The 16,764-nt window shown below is 33.6% G+C and overlaps 1 protein-coding gene across 1 annotated transcript in view; it reads right to left on the reverse strand.

Annotated features, from left to right (window-relative positions):
- Positions 1-12,546, reverse strand: part of LOC127737458 (uncharacterized) — a 53,602-nt gene extending 41,056 nt beyond the window's left edge. The window contains exon 1 of the mRNA XM_052248164.1: positions 12,477-12,546. Within this exon, the coding sequence (XP_052104124.1) occupies positions 12,477-12,491 (15 nt within the window). The 5' untranslated portion in view covers positions 12,492-12,546. The remainder of the gene's footprint in view (positions 1-12,476) is intronic.
- Positions 12,547-16,764: the final 4,218 nt, after the last annotated feature.

A 16,764-nucleotide genomic window follows, 5' to 3' on the forward strand; every position in this document is an offset into this window, starting at 1 on the left:
ATCATACCACATCTAATTTTATATAAAGGTATTCCAAATCACCAGAGATGGCTGTTTTTATCAGAACAAATAGTAAATTTTGTTTTTGTAAGAGAGAGATTTGACTTTAAATCAATGTTCCGCTTGCTCTTCATTTATAGAACCACTAATTCGGCCCGTTCAGAAAGAACAGTGGTGTTATTCCTATTACTGAAAAGCATGTGAAATTCCATTTTTTTTAAAATACTATTCACAATGAAAATTGGTAACCTTTGCTTATGAAAAATTATGTTGGTGTCAAATAACAGTCCTCAAACTGCTACGATATGGTATTTCAGCCTTCTTTAAGACTTGAGCTGAATTTTCAATGTAATGTCAATGAAACATGTATACTATGACCGGTTTATACTAAAAAGATACCTTTTGATCAAATTATCTTGTGAGTTCTTATGTTTTACTGGGTTTCTTATTGTATCATTTTATGACTTGGACAATTAGTATATACTTATATAAGAATTTTAAAATCTCACTTAAATGTAAATTTAGACTAGTAAAGTAGGTTGTCTAGCTAGGACATACATAAATTGCTCTTGTTGATCCATTTTATTACCCATCAGTATAGTTTTTTTTTATCAAAACACCCCTTTTCCAACTTGCAGAAAAAAAGGGAGACCAAATTCTCAATTTCATTTTATGTTTGGACTTCTATATTTAAGTTCAATGAATAATATCTGATAAGACATATAGGTACGCACATTGTTATTTGAGTAGATATTAACTAATAAGAACGGGTAATAATGGAAAGAGTCTCATGTTGGTTACGATTATCATCCATATGCAGTATTCATTGTAAAACGCATATGTATCTACCAGTTCAATTTGAGCTTAAATTCTGTGAAATAGTGTTTGGACAAATCGTACTATGTATCAAAACAAAGAAATAAATCTACTCATGAATACAGTCTCTTTAAATCTGAATTTGAAGAATACGTAAGATCATACACTCTAGACAAAGAATACACTACAGTCCGAGTGTTTCAAAGTTTAAGTTAGAAGAACAGAAAATAAATCCCAAAAAACAAAACATTTTTATGATATTTTTAAGCAGACAGATATCTTAACTATATAAATAAATAAATTACTCACCTAATAAGTTTAAAATCCAAGTATAAAGATGTAAAATCGGCAAATTCCACAATAATAGACATTAGCAAAATTTTATATTTTCAATAATCTGGTTTAATTCAATCAAATATTTGTGTGGGTGTTGCACTGTTTAGCTCATTGCCATATATGGCATCTCACATGGAATTCGAATTTTGGAATTCCTGTATCTGGCACTTGTTAATTTGTTGTCGACAACGAAGCAGGTGCTGCTGGAAATAGTTTAATAATTTAAAACTAAAAGATGCCAAACAAAAGAAATGCCAGGGGATCGCCATCAAGGGCCATTGGGAAGAAGAAGAAGACGACCTGCAGGAAAGAAGGACAGGAAGTTAGGACAGTAGACATGACACAAAAGAAGGACGGAGTTGGACGTAAACGAATGGACAGGAAAAGACAAGAGACCGAGGTGGAACACGTGGAAACACAAGGACAAGAAGAAGCTGACATATTATCAGGTAATGAGTCGGAGGAGGATGCACGGGCATTCCCCCCTTTTATGCACGACCCGTCACACACAAATTTTGAAATGGCACATAATACAATTGATTTCACCCCGACACAAGAGGCTAGCATTCATGACACAGTGGGGCAACACGTGCCTTTTAAAATTAAGGAAAAGATTTGGGAGGGAACGTTTATTGAGCTACATATTCTTTTGAGAACGCAAAATGAAATGGAGGAGGTTGACGAGGGCGATTTAAAATTAAAGAGGGGGAAGATTTGAAAAAAGATCGTCGGGTATTGATTTGTCCATAAACGAATGGACTTCAGCATTCGTGGTTTTTATGAGTGTTTACATTGAGAAACACAGGACTCGGGCACAGGAATTGTTAAAATATATGCGTGATATTAGATTAGCTGCAACGAGGTCAGGAAACTTGGCCACCTATGACGAGCAATTTAGGCTAAAAATAGAAAAGAATCCAAATTTATCTTGGGGAAACATACACGGTGAATATTGGCTATTGCACATCACATCTCCCACAGTACAAAACAATACGTCAATGCAATCACAGGGTTATAGAACAAATACACAAAATCGTGGTCATTATAATTCAAATGCAGCTACACTTTCCAACACTTACACGAGAATAAATCAGCAATCACAGGTAACTAGTGATAGTACAAATATGTCCTGTAAATACTACATTAATGGTAATGACTGTCCCTACTTCCCTCGTTGTAGGTTTAAACATGTATGTGAAATATGCAGTGGCAGACACAGAAAGGCCCATTGTAATAACCGGGACCAAGGAAGAAGTAACAAAAGTATTAATTTACCCACATAAAAATGTAGCACATGAAATTATATCTGGTTTAAAATATGGTTTTTCATTAAAATATTTTGGCTCCAGGGAACCAAGGGAAAGTTCCAATTTAAAAAGTGCAATACAGCTACTCAACATTTTTAAAGAGAAATTAATGAAGGAAGTTAAACTTGGTCGCATTGCTGGTCCTTTCAGATTCCCGCCTTTTCCCACACTTCAGGTATCACCAATGGGGCTAGTGCCAAAAAAGGATGGGGATTTTAGACTTATTCAACATTTATCCTATCCTGAGATTAATTCAATAAATGATTTTATTGATAAAGATCATTGTTCAGTGCAGTACAGTTCAGTGGACGAAGCAGCATGTTTGATTAATAGACACAAAAAACATTTGCCCGTTTAAGCCAGTGTGATGTAAAGGCGGCTTTTCGCTTATTGCCTATTGCCCCTTGTTGGGGATAAAATTTCAGGGTGAATATTATCTTAATTAAATGCTCCCAATGGGGGCTTCAATCAGTTGTGCCTTTTGAGAGAAATTTGCAAAAGTTTTGCATTGGATAGTACAGAACAAAAGTGGAAATGATAATATCCTCCATACTTAGATGATTTTCTTTTTTTCGAGTCGAGCGAAACATCAGAAGTTGGCAATACTTTGAAGATATTCCAAGAGGTAAGCGATAAAATAGGTATTCCTCTTGCTAGTGACAAGACTACTTTGCCTACTACATTACTAACTTTTTTGGGTATAGAATTTGATACGCAAAATTTAATCATGCGGTTTCCAAATGAAAAACCTGTCAACTTTCACAGAAAATCAGAGATTCCTTAGACAGTTCTAAAATTACTCTTAAGGGCATGCAATCTCTTCTTGGGCTCCTGAATGTTGCTTGCAAGGTGGTTGCTCCAGGCTGCACCTTCTGCCGTAGACTCATAAATTCAACAATGGGGATAAGGAAATCATATTACAAAATTTGAGTAAACAAGCAGATGAAAGCAGATTTAGAAGTTTGGTTAGACTTTTTAAAACAATACAATGGTGTCGCTGTAATAACTGACAATGTATGGGTTTCAAATGAAAAAATAGAGTTGTTCTCGGATAGTGCAGGGGATCAAAGGTGGGTACGGAATCTATTTTGCAGGTCAGTGGGCCCAAGGCATATGGCCAAACATTGGGTTGAAACTGGAATCACCAGAGATATGACATTGTTAGAGTTGTTTCCAGTTGTAGCAGCACTTATGTCCTGGGAATCATATTTTGTTAACAAAAAAGTTATTTTTCATGTTAATTAACAGGCGGTTGTTCAAATCATTAATATGAAAACTAGCAAATCAAGTAGAGTTATGACTTTAGTAAGACAAATGGTTTTAATGAACTTAAAAAATAATACGTCAGTTAAGGCAATTTATATCCCTTCAAAACAAAACCAAATTGCTGATTGTCTTTCTCGTTCTCAGTGGGGAAAGATCAGAAGCCTAGCTCCAGAAGCAGACCAGTGGCCAACCAAAATTCCAACACAGATCTGGAACATTTAAGTCAGGTGGCGGATTATCTTGTCAACCAAGGTGTGTCCAAAAAAATACACAAAAATCATACAATTTGGCTCTGTCAAAACTTTGTAATTTTAGATCATCTTACAAATTGAAACAGCTATGGCCAGTGCCAGTCAATGATTTGCTAAATTTTATAGCATTTTTGTCAGTACAAGGTCCTTAAGGGGGTACCATATCATCTTATATGTCAGGAGTTTCATATCATCATAAAATACAAGGCATACAGGATACTACAAAATTCTTTATAATTGGCAAGGCATTAGAGGGAATAAAAAGAATTCAAGGAGGGAAATGTAATGACATTAGAGCACCAATTACAGTGAAATTGTTATATGATAAGTTGTTTAGATAAAGTATGTAAGAATAAATATGAAGCTGCTATATTTTCAGCAGTTTTTTCAGTTGCCTTCTTTGGTTTGCTTAGGGTAGGGGAAATCACTACTTCAAAAAATGAGTCTGTTATAAATGGCTCCAACTTAACAATTGCTGATATTTTAGTTAAGAAAAAAAGCCCTGGAGCTGAGAGTAAGGTGGTCAAAAACTGACCAAAAGGGAAAGTCCGTTACTTTATTGATACCTGGGAACAGAAAAAACTACTGTCCGCTACGACTCATTAACGACTACTTAAAGGTACGACCTAGCTGTAACAATAAAGATTTTTTTATACATTATAATGGTATGCCTTTAACTAGATACCAATTCAGCAGTATACTGGAAAAGGCTTTAAATTTTCTTCATATCAGTAAAGGTCATTTTAGGTCACATAGTTTTAGAATTGGGGTTGCCACTGAACTGACCAGGCAGGGGGTCTCAGAGGAGGTAATTATGAAATTAGGCAGATGGAAATCGCATGCTTATTCTCGCTATATTAGGTAGCAATTTTTCTAGTTACAAAAAAGGCTAACAAGCTACAAGTTTTCACAGGTCCCAAGATTTTATGGATTGTTGGAAGTTCCCTAGTTCATTGGGCCAATGTAGAGGCAAATAAATATGGTAGTACCAACCTTGGACTGGAGTCCAAAGGAGTCACAACATACTGGATTGGTCAACCTGGTTTACAGTTAAAAGATTTGGACTCCCTACTGGATGCGAAAAGGAAATTTTTACCTTCTTCTAATTTCATGATTATTCACTGTGGAGCTAATAATTTGACAGATTTAGAGTTGACAGGGAAGGATTTAATCGAAAATGTAAAATGTTCTATCCTACGTTACCAGGCTTAATTCAAAAATGTTATTATAATCTGGTCTTCAATGCTACAGCGCAGATACTGGCATTTTGCACCCTTAAATGCGGGTCCAATAATCGAACAGAAGAGAAAAAGAGTTAATTCAGTGGTAAAACACTTTGTAATAGAAATGGGGGGAAAGCTATTTTACATGAGAACATTAGGGCAGTGAAGTGTCTTTATACAGAACAGATGGAACTCATTTATCACAAACTGGTAATCAGGTTTTCTTAAATAATATACAAGGGGGGGATGAGTCTTTTCTAAGCACAAACAAATCAACTTTTCCACAATGCTTCAATAATTTAAATTTTGTGAAGGTGAGAACCCAAGTCAAATTTGGTAACTGACTTGGGCTCTCATGTGGCGGTCCAGGGAGACTGGTAGTAATTGGGGGATTATTTCACTCGGCCCTTGCTCTGGGCCTGACAAGTTCTACAATTTGCAGGTTTGGAAAATGTGGTAAGTGGTAACGGTGGGGTCTACAGATGGGTAACTCTGGGACCTCCTCCACCTTATCTTTTAGAGGGGAGGCCTACACCTGCCAACAGGTGGGGCACTAATAACTTGACCATTGGTAATATGAGTGTTATCCCCGGTCACTCCCCATGGTAGGTGGTGGTGTAACCGTGTTTAACTACCAGGGGTTTTATGACTCTATGTCAACATAGGTCAACTAATATCCATTATGTATAGGTAATCGGTAGTCACCCTGGCGCCTCAACAAAATATTATAGAATACTCTGTAGCCAAAGTAATGCCACAAAGTAAAAATGTACATTCTAGTCATGAAAATGTAAATACAAGTTGGTGTAATAAAATGTATGTTTAATTTGAATGATTGTTTTTGTATAAGTGGTAAAGGTTATCAATGAATAATAGAGGATGGAACCTCTACACAACTGAGTATAGTATACAGAAAGTCTGTAGTATTTTAATCTTGGTATCTGTGAATTACAATAACAACAAGCAAAGAGAGACAACTCTATAACAATTTTAATCACTTTGTGATTCAAAAAAAGACTTCGACATAGTTTAGAAAAAACGACAACAACTCTTGATCGTTGTTCTTCATCTCATTGTTATTCGATCAGTATTATTTTAGGGTCTTCTTCTATGAGTATTGCAATTAAATATCCATTAAAAAGCATGCTCTCACCTTTAAACAAGGTAAACAATCCGATCAAGAAAATCGATAGTCCACACACTTAAATCATGCAATTGATAAACGAGAAGAAGAGACAGTAGATAATTAATTTCGGATTAGTGTACTGTATTATTATTGAACATTGTATTTTATTGTATTATTATAACATGAAATATAAGAAAATAATACTTATTTATATAAAACCCTGTTCTTATAGATATTAACAATATCAAGGTACCTTACGGTTAAAGCTGTAGCAGTAAGGTCATTGTTAACAGCTTTAGTGCAATAAATTTATATTCAAGTGTTAAAAAAAAATAGTGTTTGGACAAGAGTTGTATATGTTTTTCTATGCTAGAAATAGATCAATCAAATAAAATTAAGTAAAGTAGAAGTCAGTATAGAAAGTTGTGTGCTGTTATAGGTATAGAACCACTAATTCGGTCCGATCAGAAAGAACATACAAAATAGTAGTACATATTTTAAACAAAATAGTTCCTACTGATAGCTACAAATTTGTCAATAAGTAGAATATTTGGGTAATTTTGGTTTCAAATGAAAGCTTAAGGACTTGGGATCACTGAGAACCCTTGTTAAAAGTTTCTTTTGAATGATAAAATAATATATGAAATTAAGATAGGACGGCATATCAGATCAGAAGTACCTGCTTATGTATTACCAAACTTCCGGGAACCAGTGCGCTTTAATATGCAATTAAAGATATATTAATTTTTTTTCACCACAAGCCAGAATAAGGTATAGTTTTGACATGAAATGGCTATCACTTTTTTAAACTTAAGACAAAAAAGCTATATAAAAATAAGGAGATGTGGTATGATTGCCAATGAGACAACTATCCACCAAAGTTCAAATAAAGTAAATGTGAGCAATTATAGGCAACCGTACGGCCTTCATCAATGAGAAAACCCATACCGTATAGTTTGCTATAAAAGGCCTCGACATGAAAAATATAACACAATTCAATTGAGAAAACTAACGACCTAATTTATAACAAAACAATTTACGAAAAACAAATATGACAGACGTGAACCAACGACAACCAAACTATAGGGACCTGACTTGGGACAGGCACATAAAGAATGTGACGGGGTTTAACATAAAAAGCAAGGGGGTTATGAATTAGTGGTGTTACTCCTTTAGGGCAACTGAGATTACGACGAGTTTTAGGTGAGATATCTGTCTTTCAGATTTGAGTTTTCAATGTAAAGTTTTGAAGAGAGTCTTTTGTCTTTTTGTCGGTTTTCGTTGTTTTCAATAGATTTGTCAGTTTCTTTTCGAATATGACTTTTGAATGTCCTTTGGTATCTTCAGTCTTTGTTTTAAAGGTATATGGCATGTGCTATGTATGTTTATCTTATTATGTTCAAAATTTGTTCTGAGTAGAAAACGGCAAACAAATATTTATTCGAAAAGGGAATAACTCACTCATAACCGTCAAATAACATGATCCACCAATTAGTTATCATCCTGTTTTACTTTAAAAAATCTTTTAAAATAAGGTTTACTTAAATGATGATGTAAAGATGTAATAACATTCAACCGAGTCCTTTCATCTTACATTCACGTCTAAATATGACTTTTTTTCTGTTGCATATGTAACACCACCAAAATGAAAATAATATTTCCTTGTAAAGGATTATTTTGAATGTCATTAAATCTATTTTGCTGGGATTATAATTCACTTGTTATTTATATGACACTTACTTAATATATAATCAAAATTTGTACTAATTCAATATCAAAATACAGTATGTCATCTATAATAGTGTTTAAAACATCGGCACATATTTTATTTAAACTTAAATTAAAGGCAACAAATAACAAAAATCCTTTCATAGCATAAATATAGGGGTAATATCTTAACCGGATGGAATCGCATAAACTACACTAGAATCGCAATAGGATGTTTTGTAAGCGTTACCGTCCCCTTTTGTCAATGCATTACCTGCCATTGGTATCCACATTTAGTCAAAATATCACTTTTCGTAATAAAACTCAATCATTTGGTTTAAAGATCTGACAAACAGTATGGCATTAAAGATTTAAAGATCGCGAACACATGCCGAGCTATATTTTTTTAGTCCTCAAAATGCGAACATGCTACGAGAGAAACATGTCAATTGAGATATGTCAACTTCATATTGTGGAAAAATGAGACGTTGACAATGGTTAAATTAAAACCATCAGGTTTTCCATACATTCCAATTTGAAGTCGTCTACCTGTGACAATAAAAATGAAACGACCAAGATATGAATCAGACCAATTAATTCTGTAGTGTCCTTAATTTCAACAAGTTCACAATGGGATGAATGAGATCTCAGCAGTTATTGACATGTGAATTTTTGACTGACAGGACATTATCAATATATTGTAAAGTGGAATAAAAGAACTTTGGAATATGCTTTTCTTTTTGTCTTTGGGAAAATTTTGTAGAATCTCTGATTCATATCAGTATAAAAACAAATGGTCATTCGGTGTTCGATTCAGAGTTTTTGAAGATACGTTTGGTATCTTACGCCTCTCTTAACCATCAATATTGTCAAATTCCAAAACATTTTAATTACATGTACAGTATTATCTCTGGCATTCATACGTTTTTGTTTTTAATTAGAGGCAAGGAGGTATATTGATACAGAACCTGCAATACATTACTACATGTATACTAAGTAAGGTTACATTTTTTGTAAAGGTTTTAAAGTCAAAGAGGAACAAAATGATTTATGTTGGCCTTTAAAGACACGTATTATTCAGGTGATACAGGTTCTTGATTTTTGATCTTGATGCCTCTTTTTTAGACTCACACATATTAAGCAGAATTAAGGAAAATACGAAGGGTACTTTTACAAACTCTAGCTGTAACCATAAATGGGATATTATAGAATAGCTATTTGTATATTTTTTTCCAGTATGGCATTTCAATTTTGGCATTTTATCAAAAGTTGCTCGATTGTATCAGTCTAATTTATAAAATCAAATTATTTTATTTGAAATGACAGTAAACACAGGTCTAAAATAAAATTATTAACAAACGAAATAAATATAAAAAAAAACAAGGTTTATGTGTAAGAGCAACGATTTGACAGAACTGAGGATAGATTATTTGAAATTCAAATATTATCATATCAAGTGTCATGACAAATGTTAGTGAACTGGTATTCAACAGCAGTTATTCAACTATAATAAGTGTGAATGTTTTTTTCGTTGGATTGAATCAATTTGATTTGTATATTGTTTAATTACACTTTTTTTTTAATTTATAATCATTATTTATAATTTGTTACATACAACACTTATGAGTATTGAAATTTTGCATTTAGTTGTTCTGTATGTTTTATGTTTGCGTGTTTCCTTTGGAACTTCTATCTTGGGCGGCAAATTTATCAAAATATTAAAGTAACAGTATCAATAAGACAACACTAAGTCATTCTTTGAGGGTCATTTCATCGATGTGGCTTACGGTACACCGTTGTAGTTGTTACTTGAATTAGCAACCTGGTGGAAATTACCGTGAAAACTCAAAACATGAATGGAGTTGCATTATCCTCTATGAGCGGGCAAAATATAACCATCACCAAGCATAAATGCCATTGTGCAAGAAATAAAAATTAATCAACGGATATGTTTTGAAACATTCAAACATGTGAGTGGATGTTAACAGTATTTTCTTATAATTACCGATCACTAAACATGGAAACCGGTAACATGGGACTTAGTTCTAGTACAAATAAAGCAAACATGTATTTGTATACCTTTCATGTATATGATAGTTGGCTGATTGCAGTATAAAATATGCTAAGTAAAATATACAGGTCTGGCTTCTAAGATTGTATGAACGTGGTTGATTTTCTTAAAAATGACATTTTTAAAAACTCTCCTATACACATAATCCTAAAAATCAATATGAGTCATTTTAGTCTGTGATGAGAAGACCTCGGAAATCGAAAGGTTGATGGTTAAATTGAGATTATACAATTTATATTTCAGATTGACATAATGTATTTGCAAAGTAGTAAAAAACTGGTATTTCTGTGACTGGAAGGAAAAGAGTTTTTTACAGAAGAAGTAAAAAATGTCCTAATTTTAGCTCAAATCGACTTTCGTGGTAACCTTGGCAACCATAATTTATGAAACAGATAAAATTGAGAATGGAAATGGGGAATGTGTCAAAGAGATAACAACCCGACCAAAGAGCAGAATACAGCCGAAGGCCACCAATGGGTCTCCAACAAATCGAGAAAATCCTGCACCCGGAGGCGTGCTTCAGCTAGCCCCTAAACAAAACTGTGTACTAGTTCAGTGATAATGGACGTCATACTAAACTCAATCAAAGGCCAGAGGCTCCTGGCTTGGGACAGGCGCAAAAATGCGGCGGGGTTAAACATGTTTTGTGAGATCTCAACCCTCCCCCTATACCTCTAGCCAATGTAGAAAAAACAAACACACAGCAATACGCACAGTAAAACTCAGCTTAAAAGAAGTCCGAGTCCGATGTCAGAATAGGTAACAAAAGAAACTAAGCAAAATGACAATGATACATAAATTAACAAAGGACTACTAGCAGTTACTGACATGCCAGCTCCAGACTTCTATTAAACTGATTGAAAGATTATTTCTTCATCATATGAAAATCAAGCACAATCCCTCCCGTTAGGGGTTTAGTATCATACCCTCATAAAATATATGAAAGAACATAACCCGTATCATGCAAACAACTGATTTTAGAATAAATGTGTTTATTTCCGATGCAAAGACCCTATGAGTGAATCAATATTAAAACCAAAATATGCCATCTTTAATGACCTGACAACAGTATCGTAACTATATCCCTTCTTAATAAGTCTGTTTAAAGGTTTGGTTAGCTTTTGAGGTGCTTTGTAAAGAATATTACCATAAAAGATTGGATGTGAAATACCTGAACGTATAAGATGTCTGCATGTTGATTTATATTTACGAATGATGTCCTTGTACCAATGATAACATTTAGTAAATGTTTTGTCTAGTTTGTGATATCGAAAACCCTGGTGTAATAGAGTATGCTTCATTATTGTTCTTATATGGAGTACATTTTTATCTGATATCAAAGTTTCATCTATATCTGAGACTATGCGTGTCAAATTTCTACGGGTTCTTATTATTGATTACAGAGATTTGCACGTAATATGCTTAAAAAGCAAATTTATTCATTCTAGAGTGGAAATGTATTATTTCAGTCAGTACCGAAATGCTCTAGACCAATTTGATATGTATAAAACGTAGAAAATACTCTCACCATAATAAATCTTCACATTAATTAGGCAATGTTACATCAGCTTCGAGTGTTAGTTGGTTACCCGAAAAATAAATCTCAATTACCAAAGCAATTATATATACAAAAAATAAATGCCTTTTATATGTCTCATTAGCAACGTAAAAATATAATTATTTGCTTTTCTTGATGCTTGCATACGTAACGAACATTTTTGACCAGCATTTAAAACAAGGAGATTTGAAATACAAAAATGTAACTCCTTGATTAGTATTGCAGCACATCTAGGCAAAAACACGTGTCATTGCTGTTTTTCAAATCGGTTTCATTTTGTGCATTTTCTTCTCTCACGTTTGCTATCTTTTCTTTTCGTCTCCAAATATTTCAGTTTTTGTCATCAAAAGAATTGATTACTATGTGAAATGAAAAATCCCCAAAAACCTTTTCAGGGGAAAAAAAAGGGAAACATTATTGTAATTTTGTGGATTGAAGTAACAAACAAGATTAACGGATATAACTAATTATCAAAGAGGAAACGATGATAATAACCGCTTTCGCTCAAACTTCATCGTTTAAAAACAAAATATAAAGATTGGAATATGCAGAACTTGTGATCCTTTAAATAAGCCCGTGCCTTACATTTAGAAAACTACGGAATATAAAATCCCTATTGAACATCAATAATGAATACGCACAAAAGGTAAATATACAAGTCTTCTAAAAAAATAAAGTTAATATTTGAATCAAATACAACCCTTGGCATGCATTGGTAAAGGATAAAACTAATTATTTAAATTGCAAAATAATTAATGAAGAATTTCTACAATTAACAATCTTTAAATAAATATAATACAAATCAATAAACTTACAGCAAATGTATACATCCAACACGAGAAGACTTAGTTCATTCAGTGGTGTACGTTGTACTTCAATAACGACTATTATTACCGTGTAACATTATACATTTGAATAGCAGAGTAATATGATGAAGAAAAACCAACTTCACATTTTTTTTTGTAATGAGGTTTGCGGTAACATGTTTGTTGTAGATTAGGCCGATAATTAATAACTTTTCTACGAAACAATTTTTTTCGAAATATAAATCAACGTTCTTCATTTTAAATACAGACATGGTCGTAATATGTGATATATAAACAAATTCATCATAGATATCAGGCTTACAATTGTAGACCCCCAGACGCGCGTTTCGTCTACATATGTATTCAAGTAACGTAACTAACTTATGTCTTAGTAGACTATTTTCAAATTAAAAAAATAGTTGACAAACATATGTTTCCTTGTAATTAGTATGTCAAAGTTCATCTAGACTAACACTAGAATATTCTTAACTGAATTCACAAACATACAGGTTCAATAAAAGACGTCTCAAGTTTAGGAAATATCACAACTATTATTCAGCTATTCCATATGATAAAACTGTGACCACCAAACTTGTAATTTAGAGCTTCGATATTAGCAGTGGTTTAATTGCATTTGCGTCTACCTTTACTCATCATCCTATACCTAGGAGTAGTCAGATACTAAAATGATTTGGATGCAAAATACACGATGGAATAGCCAGGCAGTTCAAACGTTGTATTTTGTCTGGTTATAAATATCTAATCTTTAGTTTAATGTGTATTTTTGTAAAAAGTGTCTTTTATTTTGATGTTTTTGTTCTTTGCATGTCTTTTTGGTGTGACTGTTTTATCCTCTCCTTTTACATTACAAAAGATTAATTGTCTAAACTTTGAAACCATTAAGTTAAGAATACATTTTAAGGTTGAAAGATTAACGTCTTATGTATATAAAAGGACAAACAATGTTGCGATATTAGTTTCTAATATCATACTTATTATACTTATACAGAGTTGATATATGCAAGTATATATCACAAATATATGAAACATTAATCTTTATCTCGTGTTTACTATATAGTAGACTTTCCACACTACGTACCACATGCTTATAATATTTCTAAATTGCAAATTTAAAGTAATATTAGTAGAATTGAAAATTGAAACAGGGAATGTTTCAAAGAGCCAACAACCCGACCAAAGAGCAGAAAATAGCCGAAGGCCACCGATGGGTCTTCAACGCAGCGAGAAAAATCCCGCACCTGGAGGAGGGCTTCATCTGTCCCCTAAACAATAATGTATACTAGTTCAGCGCCAATTGACGCAACACTAAACTTTGAAACATATAAATGAACCAAAATTAAAAAACAAACAAAGGCTAAAGGTTCCAGACTTGGGACAGGCGCAAAAATGCGGCGGTGTTTCGTGAGATCCCAACCCTCCCGTTATACATCTAGCAAATGTGGAATAAACAAACCCACAGCAATACGCACAGTAAACCTCAATTTAGAAGAAGTCCGAGTCCGATGTTAGATTAGTTAACAGAAGAAACTAAGCAAAATTACAATTATCAACAGGGATTAACAAAGGACTACTCGCAGTTACTGACATGCCAGCTGCAGACTTCTGTTAAACTGATCGAAAGGTCTTGTCTTCATCATATGAAAATCAAGCTCATTTCCTCCCGTTAAAGGTTTAGTATCATGCCATCGTAAATTATACGAGAAGAACATAACCCGTATGATACCACAACTGGTTTTAGAATATATGTGTTTATTTCCGATTCAAAGACCCGATGATTGAATCAATATATTAAATCCCCAAAATGCCATCTTTTATGACTTGACAACATTATCGAAACTATATCCCTTGTGAATGAGCCTGGTTAAAGGTGTGGTTAGCTTTTGAGGTGAATGACGCCATGTTTGCGCTTTGTATAGAATATTACCATAAAAGATTGGATGTGAAATACCCAAAAGTATAAGATGTCTGCACGTTGATATATATTTACGAATGCTATCCTTTTACCGATGATAACAACTGGTAAAAGTTTTGACAAGTTTGAGTTATCGTAAACTAATGTGTAATGATTCTTCAGTAACACAGATATTTTTTTCGTTAAAATCAAATACGTTGTTACATACACGAGGGAATCGAACAAGTTGAGAAACATAAACACCATACGATGGTACCAAGGGAACGTCACCATAAAAAAAACCGGATAATTAGCAATAGGAAATGAAAAAACCATCTCTTTTATCGTAAATTTTACTATTAAGCTTCCCGTTAAAGTTATAGATATCAAGATCCAGGAAAGTGCAGTGTTCATTGTTAGTATTAGCTTTATATGAAGTAAGTTCAACAACATAAATCTTTTTGGGTACATATTGAGACCTAAAATGTCATTCAAATATCTAAAAGTGTTTTTAAATTTTTGTATCAGATGTTGTTTGTTCCGATGGATCATTGCTGATTTTGGACATATAACAATACAGAAACAGGTCCGCAATAAGTGATGCACAGGTAGTCCATTGGAATTCCGATAACTTGGGAATAAACGGAATCTCCAGAGTGAACAAATATGTTATCTAGTAAAAATCAAAGTGCAGTTATCATATCAGAGCAGGTCGAATTGACATAGCTAAAAAATGACCTAAAAGAGTTTGAACATATATATTCACATTCTGACTTTTTAGATGCCCATTTAATTAGGAATGCGATTTTTTTATTTTTTCTCAAAGATTCGTAAACATTTGCATTATTCAATGCAAAAATTCAAATATAAAAACTGTCCTATACATCTTTTATCCAAGATATTTTGTCATGTCGGGCCTGTTATAGCTGACTTTATTGTAAAGTTTTGGTTCATTGTTGAAAGTGACATATATTTCAGAAATGCTTTATACGTCATTTGAACGTTGTTGGATAGTTGTCTTGTTGGCAATCATACCACATCTCCTTATCTTATATAAAACTGTTCCTAATCACCATATACTAAGATTGTCCCGTTTCGAAAAGACAATAAAGTTAATTTTGTTGTAAGATATATATTTATGACTGAGGCTCAATAAATTGCTTGCCCTTCCAGACCACCGAAGATGACGAAAAATTTTAGGTGGGAATCAGGGTTCTCAGATTTTAATTTTCTATGTAGTGTTTTGTTGATAGTTCTTTTGTCTTTTCGTCATTTTTCATTTTCTGCCATAGCTTTGCCCGTTTTTGGTCGAACTATGAGTCCCATTGGTATTTCCCGCATATTCGTTTAAAGACTATACGTCATTTGCTAGATGCTCATATTTGGGCTTGAGTCAAACGTGGCCGACAAATATTCATATGAAAAAACAAATTACTCACTCATTCCGATGATCGTCGTAATCACAATCCCGTCCTCCTTTCCCTAACTGCGACCTTCCGTATTTGACTAATCACCGGGGTTTTACTTACATGATCAACACGATGGGTGCCACATGTGGAGCAGGATTTGATTATCCTTCCGGAGTACCTGAAATCACCCCGAGGAAAAATGCAATCATCCTGTTTGTCATAGATTGCAGTATAAAGATACGACCAAGATATGAAGCAGACCACTTACTTAATTCGGTAGCTTCCTTTTTTTTTTTTTTTTTTTAAATTCAAATACAATTTATTTCCAATACCCTGTTGCAATTACCTTAGTAGCCCAGGAGAGCATACTTAGGGTCCCAGTGTTACATTCGCACTCCTGTCCATAGAAAACAGGCGAGATAAATGTCCACTTTACTTATAAAATTACATATTGTAGTTTTTTTTTATATCAAATTAACACAAAAGTCAAACACACCTAACATAGTACATTAAATCGATCACACCAGATCTATAAACAGTGATACCTGTCTACAACACGGTAAGTTTTTAAGCAGATTATGTACATTGCTCTATTATTTTATATAAACAATGTAAATGTAATAAGTAGGTAGACATAATCTCCTTTTTTTCTAATTGAATGTATCGATACGTTAACTTAAAAAAGTAAAGTACACATTTGACCTAATTATTACATATCAGGGGCCGGTATCATGAAGCAATCTTAGTGCTTAAGCAGGGGCGGGTCCAGGGGAGGGCGTAATGGGCGTCCGCCCCCCCCCCCTTTAAAAATTAAAAAAAAAAAACTATCGTAATCTGCTAATATTGTTACATTAGTGCATTTCACAATTATTTTATGTTTTTTAGCAAAAAAAAGGTCAAAAAAAATTTTCGCCTCGCTCCGCTCGGCAAAGGATTGGATTATACGCCCCATCTTTCAAATATCCTAGAAACGCCC

Source organism: Mytilus californianus, unplaced genomic scaffold (genome assembly GCF_021869535.1).
Source record: "Mytilus californianus isolate M0D057914Y unplaced genomic scaffold, xbMytCali1.0.p SCAF_4, whole genome shotgun sequence".
NCBI lineage: Eukaryota > Metazoa > Mollusca > Bivalvia > Mytilida > Mytilidae > Mytilus > Mytilus californianus.